We start from the raw sequence: 19,831 nt of genomic DNA on the forward strand, positions 1-19,831 counted from the left end.
CTTTGGGAAAAACAGACTTAGCAGCAATTTAAGTTGCTTTGTAAAAACTAAACTTACTACTCAGCAGAGACACTAAACACGTTCATGGTTAGGGTGTCTAAACATGTAAAGAGCATCCAAACTTGCATTTAAACCTTTTGAAAATAAAATGCCTTGTTTGTATGTCTCTATTTAGTGAATGGGGTTTTGTCCCTTTACAATATCTCAGAGGACAGCAGTGGTTACTATGTCTGCACATCAGCCAATAAAATTCGCTCACAGACCTGTAACGTGTTCTTGGATGTAATACCACGTAAGAATTTTAAAAAATCTGTTTAACACAGGTCCTAAATGGCACAACCGTCTTGCGAGCTGGCCTCTTCATGCTTATTGTATGTTAAGTATTGCAGTAGTCACAGTAAAACACCACTAGCTTGGCACTAACATAACTTTTCATAAAGATGCTATAAATCCCATAGCGAGTGTATATTAGCAATATTGTTTTGTCAGATGAACAAAGGCTGCTTAGTACGTGATGTTTTTGCATTAAACACTAATATAATAGTATTCATGCCTGTTGCATGTTCATGATTATAATAATAAAACCAGTGGCGAACCGTGACTATTGGAGCTAGACATTCAATTCAGAACACAAAAGTCAAAATTTGATCAAAAATCAGGAGAAAAAAGACACTTCTACAACTATGCTAACTTCTGCTAGCATCCCTGTGGGATTTTAGTAGTTTGTTAGGGAAGTTAATGGAGATTCACCTGAACTTTTTTTGGCAGTTCTAGATTAAACACCGACTACTGAAACATCTAAAAGACATTTCATGTTTTATTTGAAACTTGTGACAGACATATTAGAATATATTTTACCTTGTAGCAGTATCGGTAGAGAGTCCTGACATAGAGCTACTGCTGCTGTTGTACGTTTCTAACAACCTACTGATCAGGCTGCCACTCATTCTCACAGTCAGTATCCAGATCTTCCAGAAGGCCTAGATTAATGTTTTTTTCTTGTAAAATTGTTCCCATCCATCAGAAATTAAAACGCGATTGATTTCTCTGTCACTTCGTAATTCTAAAGGTAAAAAAAAAACAAATTAATGCTCTTCAGCTCTTGAAAGTCCAAACCTACAGAAGAGCTTGCTTATATCTTCCTAGGTTTCATGGAGAAAAACAATTCCTGATTGGCCAATTTTCTGATGGATGTTTCAGGAACCTAAACCTTTTGTATCCACTCAAAACTTAACAATGAAACAAGATTCATACTGTCATACTTATAGAGCTTAAATACAAGCATGATTCTATTGAATAAAGATAAATTAAAAATGGATTTTTGGCTCCCAGAAAATCATTAGGACTTCTCTAAAGGCCTAGAAAGCCCTGAGGGTTCCCCTCCGGATAAAACTTGAAATGACTGGCTTAGAGAGTATTACACTGAATTTGCTGATAGATCTTTCTTACAACCATAATTAATAAGCATATAATTTTTCAGCCACGTGAGTAATTTTATACAATGCACAACAGATCTAGAATGGCACTGTTAACTGAACATTAGAATTTCACGGTTCAAAATCGAAGTGATAACATTCAGATATGCTGAAAGAAATTGTTCTTTAGAGGAAAAAACAAAGGGTTGTAATGTCTTGCCAGTTCATGGCCTAGCTGTGTAAATGTTCTCCTTTAGCTATTTTTATCTATCATTTATTTAACAGTGGCTCCTTCTAAACCCATCTGCAAGATCCCAAGGGAAAGCTGAAGTTTTTCAGAACATCAACCTGACCTGTTATTCAGAGGATGGCAACCCAACACCTACATATCGATGGCCTAGCTTTGATTTCAAAAATATTTCACGACCCAATCCTCCCAAGTCCATCGATGGTATGTGTGCCTTTCTATGTGTTATGTGTATCCCCTTGTTCAGTGATTTTCAGGGTCCAATTATGTGTCTACGAACAAGTAGTAGTGATTTTACTGTTTGTCATGCTGCTACTTACTATGTCCTGTTTCTATATCTCTTTTCAGAGAATGGGGTTTTGTCACTTTACGATATCTCCATGGAGAACACTGGTTACTATGTCTGCACATCAACCAATAAAGTTGGCTCACAAGCCTGTATAATGACTTTGGACCTCAAACCATGTAAGAATTTTGTTATAATTTGTTTATTTTGAAAAGTTTTTTTTTTTTCCATATCCCAGTATTCATCTGCAATTCTCAATTCCAAAAAAGTTGGGACAGTATGCAGTGCTGATATAAATGCACATTAAAAACAGAAAGCTGTGATTTGTAAATCTACTTTGATCAAATAAGGATAAAATAAATGAAAACATAATTAATGAAATAAAGTAATAGATTATGTAAAACAATAATTTGGCAATAATAAAATAAACAAAAAGAATAATAAATCATTCTTGAATGATTTATTATCAACAGCTAAAACACACCAAAATCATATTAAAAGTTAATCAGGCTGTTGCAGGCTGACCAGGATGGCTTAATGCTGATAAGATTATGAGAGGGCTAAATAAAAAAGTTTCCTTTTCTTCCGAATGGCTGATCCTAAGTTGATTGCTAATGATTACAGGGAAAGCGAGTGTTTACAAGGGTTTTAGGTATTTTTACCCTCTACAGTGCATAATTTTATTGAAAGACTCAGGAAATCTAGTCTAAAGGGCAAGGCAAAGAAACACAACTGAATGGCATTTGCAAACAAACAATGAAGAGTATAAAGATGAATACCATGCAAGAAAATGTATTACCAAGGATGTGCAAAGTAGCAGCAATAAAATATAACATAACTAAATCATTTTTTCTTTAATCAAGTAAATAAAAAATCAATCTAAATTTAAATGTTATATTTAAACAGTGCAGTCTGTGATCGGTCCGTTCTGCTGTCTGTCTACACTTTGCTGCAACTACATTTTACAATCACAGGTCTTTATTGAAACGGAGGAAGGTCAGTATCTCTCCGTGCTCCTGTGAGAGTCTCGCTCTCCTCTGAGAGCGGATACTCCCCGCGGCAGAGGAGACGCGCTCTGACGGAGCGGATGGGAAAGGGGCGAACGTTTGTAGCAAACTTCGCTATAAACAGTTAAATTTGAACGATTTTGTGTAAACTTTTAATTTCAGAGGGAACCCTTCGTCCAGCTGCCCTGTGTGTTCACGAAGAACTACCTCCTTAAACTGTCAGCGAGTGGAGCCAGACGTTCGCGGAGAACAGAAAACTGTTTGTAATCGCTCTTCTGTGTTCGCCGAACCTGAACGCACCGGTGGCCTCGACGTTAAGACGACGATGCAGTGTTTAAAACTGTAAACGTTTTCTGGAAAGTGAACAGGGTCGCTGTGAATAACAGTTACTTGCTCCTCTGCTCCAGCTCCGTTAACGATTCCAGAGAGCCTGCACTATTAAACAGGAAATGTTAGAGCTCAGCTCAGAACATGAAGTAGGACGGAATTTAACACTAACATTAGCTAACCAGCTCGCTAATACAGCTACCGCCGCGTCCCGAACCACACACTCCTGTACTTCACACACTACACTAATGAGTGCACCTCTAATGGTATATGCGCTATTTTTACACACTATTTAGTGAGCTAGTGTGCGGTTTGGTACGGGGCGTATCTTACCGAGATGAATCTTCATCCAGTGAGCCGAAGAGTTTCCTCTTCAGACACTCCAACATGGAGGATGTGCTCCCGTGCCAGCCAAGGTCGGCTTTACAAAAAGTACAACTGACAACGTTTTTTCTGAGTTTAGCTCCCGCATTTTTGAGGATTTTGTTCTTGAGGCTGCCATCGCGCTGTTGTTAAGTCTCCAGTAAGCGGTAATGTCAAAACGTTTCTAGTGAGCGCGAGAAAGACGCGTAATGACGCCACCAACTAATCGACTACTAAATTACTTGCCAACTAATTTGCTAGTCGATTTTAGTCGACTAAGTCGAATAATCGTTGCACCCCTATCAACAATGTCCAGAAATGCTGCTGACTTTTCTGGTCTTGAGCTCATCTGAAATGGACTGATGTACGATGGAACGTATACTGAGGTCTGACAAACCAACTTTTTCAGCACCATCCAGATTGTTATCAGTGTAAAGTTCAAAAGTCAGGGTCTGTCTTAGTATTGGTGGGTAACTTGCGCATCTGCGAAAGCTCCATTAACGCTGAACACACGTTGGAGAAACATGCTTCCTTTTAGACGCTCTCTTTTTGAGGGACATCCATGCTGATTTCAACATGACAATGACAAACATTCTGCATGTGATACAACAGGTTGGATGTAAAATCAGATTGTGAATGGTAGATTGACCTGCCATTCACCTGTCTCCCACTGAAAACAAGTGGCATACTATGAAGCGCAAAATACAACGAAGGCCCCAAACGGTTGCCCAAGAGAAGACTTGTATAACTGAAAAATGACAAAAAATGTCTTATTTTGCTTTCAAAACTGGATTAATTGGTGGTTTCAGTCCCCATATGTTTATTAAGTGCTGTTAAAAGGAAAGGTGATGTAACACAGTGATAAACATGCTACTGGCCCAACTTTTTTGGAACGTATTGCAGGCATCATTTTTGGAATGACTGTATATTTACAAAAAAAAAATTCAAAGTTCATAAGATAAAACATCAAATATTGTGTCTTTACTAATCACTGACTTTACTAATCACTGCTTTCTATTTTTTATTGCCACTTCATATACTGTCTCAATTTTTTTGGAATTTGGGTTTGTATTTTTGTATTTACATGCCCCACCCCTTTTGTCTGGTTCTTTCTTCTGTTTAATTTTCCTGTTGTTTGCTCTTCTGTTCCTCAGACCCCATTAACTCATGGTGTGTGGCCGGAAACATTCCAAGCCATGTGCCTGACTTGAGTGGTGTCTGAGCCCCAGCGTTGTCAGATTTCATGCTCTGGCGAAACTGCACAGTCCAGCGGTTTTTTGTTTTTTTTATAAAACAGTTCGATAATTATCTTTGGTTTATTTTTTTAGCTTTTCTTTTTTTGTTTATATTTTCTATAATGAACATTATACTTTAAAATTAAGTTTTTCTTCACAGAACATTGCAGGTTAAAATACATTTTCCAGCCTACTGTTGGTTCTGGCCTTGTGTAACAAATAAAACTATTATAGCCTCCTGTTTATTCACTTTTCTGTAGGCTAACAGATGCATAAACAGATTAAAATCCATATATAATTGCTTTTTAAAAGGAGATATGATTGAAAAATAACAGGTTCATTTACCTGTTTTACCTCTCCCACCATAATACAGCTAAAATTTGCCTGTGCCTACATGTAGGCTGTGTGTCAATCCACAAACTACTGTAGTAAGTAGTTCCAAATATTAATGGCACCATTGGTGGTGTGCTAGATACTAATCTGACATGCTATAGAGAGAGAGAGAGAGAGAGAGAGAGAGAGAGAGGGAGGAGCACACTTAAGAGAGCTAGAATGATACTTTTTCTAATTTAACAAATGGAACACATTTAGAATGAGACTCAAAATTGTACACCTGGCAACCCTACTGAGCCCTAAAAAAACTTGCCACCACAGCCAAGACCAGGGAGTTAAAAACTAATGTACATTGTTTTGCTCAAGTTTTAAACCAAGAGTTCTGAGACAAATGCTTGATGTATTTTCAGTGTTTGTTACTGATTGTGGAAAAATGTAGCATTATACTTATTTAAAGAATTGGAATACACATCCAAAAGCTACACTAAGGGGAAAGTTTAGCCCACAGCAGCAGGTGGGAATAAAGGTAGCCAACAACTTGTTGAAACTTGCTGAAGCTCAGTAAGCCATTTGAAAGATTTTACTCTTTGGGAGTATTCAGCACTTGCTCAGCCTCATATAGGTGTAAATTAAATATTCATTGCATAGCTGTCCATACTTGTAGATAGCATGAACAGATTAAATGTTCACATCAAATAACCTTTGTGATGAAGGCTTTTAAAGCTTGTTCATTTGTGATTGTTGTTGATCATGACGCATATGAAACACACAGATAACTTTACTGATTAAGATGTGTGCATGTGAGCCATTTCAGGGCTCAGTGTGTTCACGTTAAAGACAGATATGGGTCTCTTACCAACATGAATGTGAAGGCTAAAGGGAGAGGTATGAGATGTAAGCCAAAACTCAGACGTGACCAGTAAGCCTTGTAATGCGAATGTATCTCCAGTGGTGTTCTTTGAAGACCTTTTCACTCCAAGTACGACTTTTGGATAAGATTTTTAATGTAGTGGGACCTTCACGCCAAGTCTTCTTCACTCTGAAGAAGAAGGAAGAAGAAAAAGGTGGATTTCTTGAGTAGCAGTGATGAACTATTTTTCTTTCACTATAATTTAGACAGCTAAATATAATTTAGACAGAGACCACTGGTGGTCATTGTTATTAGTTAGCCTCTAATTTTACAGAATATCAGCCAGCAAGACGGGGGGAGGTCCTGCTTAAGGCCCCCAAAAGGCTAGAGCCAGCCCTGTCCAGAACTGTGTGCTACATTTCTTTATTTCCTATGCATTACTGCTGCATTGTGTTTATAAACAGAAACCATGTGCATGCCTTTCTTTCTGTCTTTATAGCAAAATTCACTGTTGACAGAAATTTTTGGCTGTGATTGACAGTGTTTGTTGGTGGCTGGCGTTTTCGATAGTACGAGATAGGGCCTGGACACTTGGAAGTTTTGAAAAAACAGAATAACTTCACAGACAGAGCGAGATCAGGTTCAACATAATGTTAATCATGTTTTGTTTAAATGACCAGTTCGTTATTCATAGCGTATCTTCTCAAAGGTCAATTTCTTTTTAGATATTTTTCTATTTTGTTAAGGTAATTTTTTTTTCATCAAGGTACAAAGAGTGTAAATGTTCCCTCAAAGGTACAACAGTGGTTTTAGGGTCTAATTGTGTACCTTAAATATGTTTCCCAGGTGAAGAGTCCGATTTGTACCTTTTCATAACAGAATATTTAAAACAGAACAATGAAACAAAAAGCCTGGAGATGAGACGGGATGTGTGGAGTTAATACAACTTAGAAAATATCATTTCAATGGATTATGGCACAAACATGTTCCCTGTCTAAAGGTACTTAGATGTACCCTTGACGGTCCCATCGCAAGGACAAGAGGAGTACTGCCCCAGTGACAGTTTAGTACCTTTATTTCTGAGAGTGTATATAAAACCAATACAGGTGTAAGCAAAACTTTGAATATTGTGCACTGAGATGTGCAGAAAAACGCCATAGTTAAGTCTGTTCCCTGTAGAGGATGTGTTCACTTATTTTCACTTCAATCAACCAAATGTGTGATTTGACTAGGGAATGTTCAAACTTTTGCAAAATTTTGCATATCAAAAGCTGCATTAAGATCCAGTAAGACCAGAATAGAAGGATTTTGTGCATCGGCCCTGAGCCTGAGGTCATTCATGCTGTGGGCACTAACTGTAGTCCTTAAACTATTTGCTGTATTTAACATATTGGGGGGAAAAATAAAACATAAGGTGGTCTGCGCAAAAGTTATGGCACATTTTATATTTTATTTTTCACAATATGTTAAGCATCTTAGTGCATTAGCATTAATCACCAGATTCTAATCCCCCATCTTGAATACTGGGTAGACCTGTCAGACACAGTTTTAGAATGGTTTAAATAATATTTAATGAATGGACAGTTCTTGATTTCACTGGGAAATCATTCATCAAAAAAATGTAACATTTCTTCTGGAGTCCCACAAGGTTCAGTTTTCGTAGCTATGCTGATCACATGCAATTACACATTTCCATTCCTTGTGAAAATCAAGACTCTGTTGACAGGCTCACTAGGTGTGTGTCAGATATTTTTCAGGGAATGTCAGAAAATTTTCTACAACTAAATTATGAAAAAATTGAAATACTGAACCAAACATACCAAACCTGATGTACAAAACCTGGGTGTAATCTTAGACTCTGAGCTCTGCTTTACTGCGCATGCCACTAAAGTAGCTTTTTATCATTTGAGCAATCCATTCTCTACAGCTCGTACAACACGCAGCAGCACAGATCGTAACAAAAACGAACAAGAGAGATCCCATTTTCAAAGAACTGAACTGGCTGCCTGTATCTTAGATTTTAAAGTTCTGCTACTGGCTTTTTAGGTTCTAAATGACCTTAAAGCACCACTTACATCACAGAGTGTCTGTCTGTTTATGTTCCAGCATGTGATCTTAGATCTGCAGATACCGACCTTCTGCAAAAAAAAAAGGTAAATACTGGAAATATGTGGAGGCCTATTTTAGTTTATTATTCTTCTAAACTGTGGGGCCCAATTTCACCTTTTATTAGACAATCAGGCTGTAAACTTTTAAAACTTAACTTTAACTTAACGTTTAATTAAAATCCTGTGTCTCTTTGGTATTCACCTTTTTTCATTTAATCTGTCATTGTTATATGATTTTAAATTAATACTTATAGCTTCTATTACCGTTATCATCTGTCTGTAAAGAATTCTGAGCTGCCACCAGCATGAAAGGTGCTCTATAAATGAAAATTATGATTATTATTATTATTATTATTAATATTATTATTAGTGTATTTGCATTTATTCTATTGTTAGTGTTTTTGACAGAAATAAACACTTACAGTCCAGATCAATAGCTTTCCAGCTCATTTTCTCAGATGCCTGAAGTGCTAAATATGACAATGAAGGCCCCATACAGAGATTTGTAATAATTAGGTCACTAAGCTCATCTCGCTTGCCCTCCCCTGGCCAAAGAAAACAATCCACCTTAACCACCTACCTGTAACTAATGAAGAATATAGTGAAGGTTCTCCAGGCAAAATCTTGCAAGCACCAAGTCTGCCACTCAGCGGTGAACAGTCTGCTGATGAATACACCTTTAACACTGATCGCAGTTCTCCTGTCATTTTAATGATACTGTTAACATTAGCAACAAATTATGGAACCTGATAAACTGATCTGTCCACTTCTCAGTCACATCCAAAGCGAACTTTCTACTTGTAGCTTCGCTGTTTTTGAACATACGGGTTAACTTCACTTGTGACACTCACAGTAGGCTACTAAACAGTGTAACTTCTGTGCTTAAAGGACAGTTAATACTAAAGCTGAGTTAAAGCTAAAACCTATACAAAATAGTGACAAAACATGACTTATTTTGAGTTTTAGGCTTAAATTTCAGTCATGTGTTTAGTTCACAGGTTGTAGGCCACATATTGCTGCTAAACCTTAATATGTGTAGGTAAGTATGTGTGTATTCACTTTGTTTTGGTCTCTTTGTAGGGACTCTAGAATTTTGCTACAGTAATGCCTGGTTCAGTAAGGATAGTATAACATTATGTGTCTGTGTGCGTGTATGTGGTGTGGGCCCTCCCTCTCTACGTAGCCCTGGTCAAACCAGTTTTGATGCAAATCTCGCCTTGTTTTCTGCGGCTGAAACCCACTTGCTTCCTTCCTGCCCTCACATTCTTACAGTCTAAACACAACTCTAAATGTGTCTCCAAATGAGAATACAGAGGAAAGAAGTATTCAAAATCAGATCTCTTAATAATCTCACTTACTTCTCTTAAACATAGTTAAGTCCTACTTGAAAGCAGTGTGAAACTTAATTCTGCTATTTCTGATAAACCACCACTGGATATATGTGCTTTAAGTGCTTTCAAAATATTGTCTCAAACTCTTTTTCTGTCTGATTGGAATTATACTTTTATAAGAAAAGTCTAAACGCTTGCTGGTCTGAGATCTTGTGTTTATTAATGGTATGTTTTGAAACTCACAGCGTTTAATATACTACATCAAACTCTTTTGTTTAAAAATATGGGAGAATATATTATTTTTTACAATATGGGCCACATATTTTTCCTTTAGGAACAGGCTTAATGTTGTCTTACCAAATTCCTTGGTCAAAACAAATATGATGTACTACAGTAACACTATGTGCTTCTCCTAAACCTCAGTTAGCAGAAAAGAGGAGATGAATACCAGCATTTAATTGTAACACGTTCTGAAAAAAAAACACAAAATCCTCTGTGCTGACAGAAACCTGAAAGATTTCTGAAATGTAGAAGAGAGACACACAAGAAAATGATGACATCTTACACTTTTCTTATGCAAATATTATTCAGTAAGACTGGGATGAGCTGAGTCAGACACAAAAGAGTCGAGTCATCTGTGAGACCATGTTCAGATCAGTGAGAAAATCCAGAGGTTGTTTCTCAAGAGCTGGACATGAAGGGAAATGCCACAAAATTTTCAAAATTCCTGCATAATATAACAAAAATATAGCCATTTTATTTACTACCCAAATGGACCAGCACACCTACAAGTGTCACACGAGTTTTTATATGTAATGCAGATGATGGTACTGTGAGCAATTCTGGTTCACCAAGTATCTCAAGAACAGAGCATTTCACATCCAACCACTCTGAATGCCTTTGCTTACATCTTAATGAGTTAATTATGTGGAAACATCTGTGGAATTCCCCTTAACTACGTCTAGGAGAAGTAAATGGGATAAAGAGGAGATCTTGTTTAGAATATTTCTTTCCTCTGGTAAAAAAGAGGAGAGTAAAAGACCAGGTAGGTTTTATATTAACTGGGTAAAATGAGATGCCTTGCATGTTCTCTGTGGTCTTTCACAGGAAATGGTTGCTCGGTGTCTTAGGCAGGTTAGCGTGTGCATGTTACTGAAACTCTAGTTGGTGCAGACAAGCTGAAACTTGATTACTGGGCGGATCCTCGTTAAGTCTCCCCGGTTTCTGTCACCTGCTGAACAGAGCCGAGCTCACCTGAAACAGTTCCTCATCTTGCTGCTCACTCCAACGACCGACTTCAGCAAACTGCAATGGCCAAGGCGACTTTCGCAGTGTTTCTGTTTTCTGTGGGTGAGTCAGGCTTGTATTATTACTTATATTACTGCTAAACTGTACATCATTGGCAGCGTTAAACAAGAGCATCAGGTAGTACATAGCTAGGCAGTTTATGGTGTCATCATTAATCACACAGACCTACACAGTAGCTAAGTCAGACTCGCCCGTTTGCTTTAAACTGTAAGCAGCTCTAAATTGGTGGATTAAGTCTACGTTCGTTATATTGGCTATCTAACATTAGGTAAGGCTAGCTTGTTTCTGTATAGCGTTGTTTGACGTTAGCTTTCATTAAATCAGTCAAATTCAAATGCCAAATGTGATCTGTAATGGCCTAACATTGATAAAAAAGGAAAACGTTTTTTTCAAATCTGATTTTTTTTTTTTTTTTCCCCAAACATTTTTTTTCTGTGGAAACTGCATAGATTAGCTTATGCTTACAGGATTAGAATATAACCTTAACTGTGTACAGGAGGGTAATGTTAATTTACCGCTAATTGGTGAGATGTTAATTTAAAAACACGTTAAATAAAAGGACAACGTTGTGAACACACATACGGGCAAACCGAAAAATAGCTTCCAGTGACCTTAAAGTCCATAAAAGCCAGAAAACTAACTCGCAGAACCGTGTAAATGTCCACTGCTGTTTACCACTCGGCTTGAACGCTTGAATGGCGGACGGTTGGGAGCCAACGCCCCGTTCCAAGCGGTTAACATTACAGCGGCTTTGTCTGAGTTTGTCACCGTTTTGGTTCAGAGGGTACCTGTTGTGCTCTTCTGTCGCTACGGAAATTATGAAAGATTAACATTTTTTTGGATTTTTTTATTTTTTTATTTTTTTTTTTTGCCCAAAGAGACTTAATCGTAGCATTCGTTGATACTGATCTGTTCGTTTCTAGAAATCCTTGAGTCGACTCCAGTTCGAGTGATGGAATCGATTCCACACGTTCGATTCTCGATTCCAGAAAGTTACAAATAAAAAGCCCAGCACTTATTTAAGTTCTTAGCAAACCGTAATAATTTGTTATAAACTACAAAAGGTTTTGACAAAACTTCATTTGCCCTACCTCTGTTGTTCCTCAGGGACACAAGATGTATGACCAGTTAGGTCAGGCATGGTGAACTCCAGGCCTGGAGGGTCAGAGTCCTGGACAGTTTGGTGGATTTTCTACTCGGACACGCCTAATTCAGCTCAGCAACTAATTGCCAGGGTGAGTTGGTGTGTTAAGAGCAGGGAAATTGCCAAACTGTGCTGGACACTGGCCCTCCAGGACTGCAGTTCACCACCCCGCTATTAAATCTAAGCAAGGCGGTTTGAAGAACAAGAGTTAACTGGATGATCGATTTTTGAGTTGGGCAATATGACAGTTATCATTATAGTTGTATATTGTGTCACGATATGCCTCTCTGAGCATATTGTGGATATCGTCAGTACTTAACACTTCCCAGCTGCATGTATGATTACAAAGAGAGCATAATTAGTCCTGTTTAACTGGATTTAGTGCTTCTTAGAATGTGAAATGTTGAACACAAACCATTGCATTCATAGTTTTTGATAGTATTTTTTTAAACTGTGGAACTATTTTGACTGTTCCAACTTACCGGATATCAGAAAACAGAAATATTGTGACTTATTGTGTATTGTAAAACTCTTTTTGCTATATTGCCCAGCTCTAATAGCTAACTAGCTAAACTAAAACTGTTTTTCACGAGTCTCCTCTGTCAGCTCCTTTGGGCGGGTTTCAGCACTGGCAACTAGAAATGAGTCATTCGCAAACAAGTCGGCTCTTTGATTGTAGGTGAGCAGTGGGAGCCGACTCACAGTGAAGAGCCAGTTACATTCATTCATTTAAAACAATTGATGGGTCTTTTGACGTTGTAGCTGGAAACCTAAAAATCTGGATCTCCTCGGAACATTCCAGCTCCTCCTCATTATCTCCAGACCTGCTGCTTGTTGTGTTATCTTGTCACTGGTTTTGTTCTTGGCAGTTTTCACATAGTTCATTCTTAGCCATGTTTCCAAGTGTGCCTCATCAGTTCTTCTGATTTTTGACTTGTGCCTGCTTTTGTTTGATGACTGGTTGATGTCTGGAAATTCATCCAAGAAAACTACTAATTTGACTAATAAAAAACAAACATAATGCCATTTTGGTCGATTAGTTAATAGGTAGATTAAGGTTTTACTGAAAGCTAAATAATGCATATTACTGGCAACTGTGATTGATTGTAAGCCACTTTTGCTTAAATTTTGTTTCCCATTTTATCAGCAGTAAAAGACAGAAGTCTATTAATGTGTTGATTCTAGGACACATTGTTTAGACAGTCTATCTCGACAGTGACAGAAGAATTTTTCTCACTCTGTGTGCGCATGCGGGCAAGCTTGAACCTCACTGTGTGAAATTGAGTCCTAAGTTTTGGAGTCGACTCTCGATTCCTAACTGTCTGGAATCGCAGAATCAACACCTCTATTTATTTATGTATGTATTTATTTGGGATCGACGCCCAGCTCTAGTCGTAATTTTCTGCATGTTGCTCGCCCTGAAGCCTTTGGACGTTTACTAGCCCAGTCTGGTGTTCAGAGGTCTCTTTCTTGATTTGAGTTATAATTAAACCAAGCATTCTTCTTTCTCTGCAGCTGTTTTATTAATCAAGAATATGTAAGCTAATTAAGTTGGAAATGGTCAATAGGCTGATTTTTGTATCGTCTCCCCCCCCAAACAGTGATTTTCAAGACTTGGGCTATAACCGTTGACATCCCACTCTCAACCTATGAAATTGCCCGAGGTGACAACGTTACTATACCCTGCTTCTTCAAAACGACAAAAACAGACATCAAAGCAGTCACTATCGACTGGGCAGCTCACCCAGATGATGAGAGTGATCCAGAAGTAAGGGACCAGATCCACATCGTTCATTTCTTGTGCTGCTCCAATAAACCAATATTTTTGTCACTGTGTAGTGAAGTATACTGTCTTAACACAAAGTTTACTGTCTGTATCTTGATTTTCATACGTTGTCCATGCGTCTCTTACTCATGTTCTATCCCACAGATTGTAGTCCTATCTGGATTTTTCCCTACAAATGCTGTTCCCTCTATTGATGTAGGAGAGGGGTATCAGGGAAGGGCATCTTTGCAGTATGACTTCACTAAAGGAATAGCAGACTTGCAGCTCAGTTCAGTAACATCAAAGGAGACAAGAGTGTTTCAGTGTAAAGTCAGCATTCCTGGTGACAAGACAGGAAAACCTTCAGACACCACTAAGATTGTGGTTTTGGGTAAGTGATGGAACAAAGAGTGAATTGTCATCTTTTTGGTAAAAATGACTTACTGCAAAATAAGTGTTACTCTACATATTCTCACTTGATGGTGAGGTGAGACCTGAAGCTGTTGCAGTAGTACTTTGCTGGACCCTCAGGTTTCAGACTAGCTTAAAAGCACAGAAATGTACTGTGAAGTAATTCTTATGGTATAAGAAGATGTATTTCTGTACAGTAATATCAGTACATTGGAATTTTAATGGGATTGAAGCTTCCAGACTAGGCCTGTTAACTCCAAATGAGTAAAAACTGATTCCAAAATATCCTCTCAGATCAATAAAGTACATGTATAGTCGTATGCAAAGGTTTGTTGATTTTCTTAGTGAATATAGGAACTCATCCTCTACAGTGAACATACATCTGTACATTTTAATGCCCAATTACAACTCACAATTTGTCTGTGAAATTTAACATATTGGTGGAAAGAGCAAAAGATTACTCCTCAATTTACTTGGTTTAATTTTTTGGCATTTCAGAGGTTCTTTAATAAAATACAGCCAGAATCTTATGCAGCATATCCAACCATGCAAGTTATTTTATACATTGTAGAGGGATCACTTAGGGGCCCTATGAGTTCAGTTGTGCATGCGTGGTACTCAAGTCCAAAGCTGCGTTCACATGTTTGCGGTAGATGGGCGACTGCAAACCTGAAAATTCTGCCACCGCCAGTGTCAGTGGTCCGCAGATCACAGCAGTGAGTGCAACAATCCATCAAGAGTTCAATTTTTCCCTACTTCTGCCGCAGCGATGGAACAAACCATACGTTGATTTTGCAAACTTACTTTAATTTGCAAACTAGCTTGCTTGTTCACCAGACATTTAAGTTGACATGGTAACTTTGTTATGTTGCCCGTGTGTTGTGGATTGTTAAATGTGACTTAACTGAGTCCACGTGCCACAGAAATAACGTCACCTGGAAAGCTACCAGGAGGTGTGCACTTGCAGTTAAAATAAACATGATGTCAGATGAGCACGCTGACCTTAGTGATTCTCAGTTGTTTATAGGATGTATAAATAACTCGAGGTAAATATATGTGAAAATGCTCCCTTCCGATCAAAAACCACGAACTGACGTCACGTAGTTCACACATGGCCACAAACGGCTGTCTTTTCCTACATGTAAATGTCTTTTCATAAGAGTTCTTCTCAAGAACATACGATTGTATTGTTTTCTTCATAGCCGTTGAATAACTAAAGTTGATGATATGGTGGTAAGTAGGAGAATGACTGTCGTATGCGAAGCGAAGTGGTGCGAAAGCATGTGAACTAAACTTTACACTATTGTGCTACTTAAATATTTTCCCAAGATTGGCAGGTCTGGTAATGTGACCAAGGGCGTTGTAATGACTTACCAGTGGGTGGCAAAGGGTCAGCCTATGCTAAGCTGCCCTTAAAAAATGGACTTACAATGGGATTCTGCAATGTTTTTAAAGTTTCTGTGTAATTAAATCATTAAGTCATTCGGAGTGGCTTCATGTGAAATGCTCTGTTCAAGAGAAGTTAGAATTGTTCAGAGTGGTGGTGATGGGAACCAGACGTCTGCAGCGCTTAACACCTTTAAAAGCGTTTTCATGGAAAGATATTAGATATTGTGATGGGTTTCTGTCACCTCCACTCTGAAGAAATCCTAGCTGGTAAGCTTCTTTACGATGAACCATTCGCATCAAACCACTCTGAGTGACACTGTTTATATCTCAATGATTGAGAAATGTAATGTGCTCCACAGTGAAAGAGTTGAATGTGTCTGTGGAAGAGTGCAGCCTAAAGTGTAACTGGCACTTGATGTTAGATTTTATGTAGTTGGACTACAGTGTCACATGATGTTCTTCATATTTTAAGCATGTGAACTAAGACCCAGATGTGTAACAGACTTGCATCAAGTCCCCCCAAATGGCAACACTGGCTAAATGTTATCCTCCTATTTAACAGTGGCTCCTTCCAAACCCATCTGCAGGATTGAAGGCAAAGCTGAGTATTTCCAGAACATCAGCCTGACCTGTAAATCGGAGGAGGGCACCCCAACACCTACATATAAATGGACAAACTTTGATGTCAACAATGCTCCACGACCCAGTCCTCCCAAGTCCACTGATGGTATGTGTGGCTCTAGCCATTTTCCTATACATTTACATGTCCAGTCCTTCAGTGATTCTCAGTCACAAACCTCCACCTAAGCCTTCTAGGGATTATGTCTCTGAAATGTATTTCTTCCCATTCCATTATTTATCATCACCTGTTTGTATTTCTCTGTTATAGTGAATGGGGTTTTGTCACTTTACAATATCTCAGTGGACACAAGTGGTTACTATATCTGCACATCAGCCAATAAAATTCGCTCACAGACCTGTAACCTGACCTTGGCCGTCATGCCGCGTAAGAATTTTTTTTTTCACTCCCCGTCTTTACACCTATTTTCTTCTACTATACCCTAGTATGCCACCCCTTTTTTCTGTTATTCTTTGTTTAGTTATTCCTTTTTTCTGTTGTCTGCTGTTCTGTTCCTCAGCCTCTATGAACATCGCATCTACAGCAGGAATAATCGGCGGTGTTCTGGCTGTTCTTCTCATCCTGGTGGTCGTTATTTGCTGCTGCTGCCGCCGTAAGGACAAGGACAAGTCAGAGGAGTATGACATGGGGTAGACATGACTTCTTTTTTTGTTTTTTCCTTCTTTTTTTCCCTCCTCTGTAAAAACTGCATCCTCTTTTAAGGTTAGACCAGTGCAATACAAGGTATTAGTCTATACTCTTAAAAATAAAGGTACCAAATTGTTCTTCAAAACCTTTCCATTGGTATCAGGTAGGGCTGCAACTGTCAAATATTTTGATTTTCGAATATTGTGTGGGATGATGATGATGATGATGATGATAGTAATAATAATAATAATAGTAGTAATAATAATAAAAATATGTAGTAATGAAACTTGAAATGATATAAGGTAATGGAAAAACATTATTGATAAAACATTTGCCATAGCAAGTAGCATAAAATAGTATTCTGGTTGATCGTGCCCAATCTGGCAGCCCTGACCAGGTTGCTGAGACAGTTTCAAAGTTTCAGTGGTGAGCAGTGCAGGGCAGTAGAGGAAACAGTGTCTTTTAACCACACTGTTTTTAAAAAGTGAAAACTTTTTGGTCAACTGTTTTTTTAGCAATCAATGGGGGTGTGATGCTACAGGTTCTATATGACTTTATAAGCCACTCAAAAACTGCTTTATACCCGAGCGGGCACTAAAGTTCTCTATATTAGTCAAGTCCCAGTGCAGTTTTAATAGGGGTCTTTCTGCTCTGGAGAGATGGAATCTCATGTGAAATTACAGTGGAGAGCAGCTAGCTGTTAATCCAGGGCAGTAGGAAAAGCTTTTGGACTGCACCAGGTGATTTAACACCAACATGATCACCTCAAATTAGGGCTCTAATACATTTGGTTACAATACGGAAACGGAGTCCTGACGACCTGGCCTACTATAGAGACATCGCGATGGCTCTGATGGATAAAGGACCATTGTACTCAATGAAAAATGTTAATGTTAATAAAATGTTATTACATGGCAGATTATGTTGCTCTTTTTAGATTTACTGCCACTGCGCACTATTGTTGACTTAGTAGCATTTAGCTTCAGAAACAAAGTTGTTTCCCATTAGACTAATAAAAACTAATGCGCAAATGTGTGCTTTTAAAAAGGCCACCTTAAAATAGGCAACAAGTAAAACTGGTAACATTGAAGCAATTTTAATTTTTTTGTTTGTTTGGGTTTTTTTTTGTTTGTTTTTTGTAATATTGTAAAATAATCATTGCAGCACTAGTACCTTTTTGTTACATGGATGCACTTTAAATATTTAATCACATTTACAAAAATGGCTTTTTAAGGAACTGACCGTTTTTGAAAGGTTTTTCAAGGAACCAAAAGTGGTTCTTCTATAGCTTTAGTTCCCAATCCATGTCCTGGAGGACCCCTGCACTGGATATTTTTGTGTTTTCCTTGTTCCCAACACACCTGATCCAACTGACTTTCTATATTTAACAAGACCTTCCTGTATTAAAGTAGGTGTGTGGGAGAGCAGGGAAAACATGTAAAATTTGCAGAACAGAGGTACCCCAGAACCAGGATTGGGAACCACTGTTCAGTGGCATCACTTCAAAAAATCCTTTTGGCACCTTTTATTCTCAACAACAGGTTTAGTTTTAATCTGTGGCAAGGAAATCATGCTCTAAAGCCTTTTTTTAATTTTTTTTTATTTTATTTTATATATATTTTTTTGTTGTTGTTTTTCCTCTCAGATCATTTTTTCTAGCAGTTCTTAAATGGGTCTGCTAATGTTTTATCCTATTGTGTTCAGGCTTCCAGCAAATGCCGAATATACAGACAGAGAGCCTCATGAGATTGAAGAACATCAAGATGAGCGTGTCGAGAGCAAACCTGAGAGGAGTTCAAACCAACGTGACCAGTATGAAGACCGTAGCGGGCAAGACTACGACCACCGTAGCGATCGCTACTCTGATCGGCGAGATGATTACGACGATCGCAGGACGAGGTCCAATGACCGGCTAAACGACCGCTACGATGACCGCCGAGACGACCGCTATGACGATCGCCGGAGCGACCGCTATGACGACCGGCGCAGCGATCGGTACGACGACCAGCGAAATGATCGCCGCGATCAGTACGACGATCGCTATGATGACCGTCGCAATTATCGCCGTGACCACTACGATGACCGTCGAGATCGCTAGGATTACCATGATGGCCAGTAGAAGGCTTAACTGCAGATCTAAGAAAACCTACCAACATTTTTTTAAGTAATTGTAATTTGTTTTTTTTTAAACGGTGTTGCATTTAAATAAAACTGCCAAAAGAGAGAAATGATCTTGCATTATGTGGACTAGCTGAATGAATTGAACCTGCTTTTCCATGTACTGCATGATCATGGTCTCCTGTGATGAACATGGCTTATCTAATCCTCAGTCCTTTATTTATATGGTGATTGTTTTATTAGAGCCTCTGCAGAGCTCTGAGCAGTCTGGCTAATTATTTTAGATGCACAAGTTGGCACTGTAGGAGATGACCTGCTTTACTTTGCTGTATGTAGTACTTATCACCATAGAGCCTAAAAATGGCTTGTGGATGCCCAACTGTGACAGAAGAAAGCTTTGTTGTTTCACAGTGATTCAGACTCAGGTTTAAAACGTATGAGCAGCTATTGCCTGTGCTATAATGACCATAATCACATCTTAACAAAGGCCATCTCGCCGAACATCAAAGTACTGTTTTTGAACTGCTCTGTACATTTTTCCATCCCTGTTGTCCCTTCTTCTTCTTTTCCACACTGAATAAGTGCTCTTCTGTAGATTTTCTCTTTTATCTTTGTTTTGATGTGTCATGATCTCAGATGTATTAATGCAGTTTATTGTATATTATGGCTATAATTGTGTATTTTATTAAAATCATGTATACTTTTACAAAGGATTTTATTTTAATGTGTTGTCTTCATGGGAGTCCTTTTTTGGGAGTGGGGTGGGGGTGGGGGGGTTTTGGTTAGAAACTGGGACACTGAAATGTGACAGAATGGCAGGCTTACAAAAAGAGCACCCACTGTTCACTGCTGGTTGACTAATGTCAGATATTTTTTTATTTTTTTTTATTTTTTGTCTTTAATAATACTTATTTATACGACAAAGGA

General features: G+C 38.3%; 2 protein-coding genes across 3 annotated transcripts; both read left to right on the plus strand.

The window, feature by feature from the left end:
* The first annotated feature begins 489 nt into the window (after nucleotides 1–489).
* Nucleotides 490–4,911, plus strand: LOC118797998 (cell surface A33 antigen-like). Its single transcript, XM_036557293.1, has 4 exons — nucleotides 490–507; nucleotides 1,701–1,866; nucleotides 2,011–2,127; nucleotides 4,800–4,911. The coding sequence occupies exons 1-4, from the start codon at nucleotides 490–492 to the stop codon at nucleotides 4,865–4,867; spliced, it is 369 nt and encodes a 122-aa protein (XP_036413186.1). The 3' UTR covers nucleotides 4,868–4,911.
* Nucleotides 4,912–10,572: 5,661 nt separating this feature from the next.
* Nucleotides 10,573–19,596, plus strand: gpa33a (glycoprotein A33 (transmembrane), paralog a). Of its 2 annotated transcripts, none has more exons than XM_036557743.1 (7): nucleotides 10,573–10,852; nucleotides 13,556–13,722; nucleotides 13,885–14,110; nucleotides 16,082–16,246; nucleotides 16,409–16,525; nucleotides 16,659–16,776; nucleotides 18,491–19,596. In XM_036557743.1, exons 1-7 carry the CDS (start codon nucleotides 10,813–10,815, stop codon nucleotides 18,882–18,884), a joined length of 1,227 nt encoding a protein of 408 aa, XP_036413636.1. In that variant the 5' UTR covers nucleotides 10,573–10,812; the 3' UTR covers nucleotides 18,885–19,596. The 2 variants fall into 2 exon arrangements, with proteins under 2 accessions (XP_036413636.1, XP_036413635.1); XM_036557742.1 differs by having other exon boundaries at nucleotides 10,577–10,852; nucleotides 16,659–16,788; nucleotides 18,491–19,595.
* Nucleotides 19,597–19,831: the final 235 nt, after the last annotated feature.

This window comes from Colossoma macropomum, unplaced genomic scaffold (genome assembly GCF_904425465.1).
Source record: "Colossoma macropomum unplaced genomic scaffold, Colossoma_macropomum, whole genome shotgun sequence".
Lineage (NCBI taxonomy): Eukaryota > Metazoa > Chordata > Actinopteri > Characiformes > Serrasalmidae > Colossoma > Colossoma macropomum.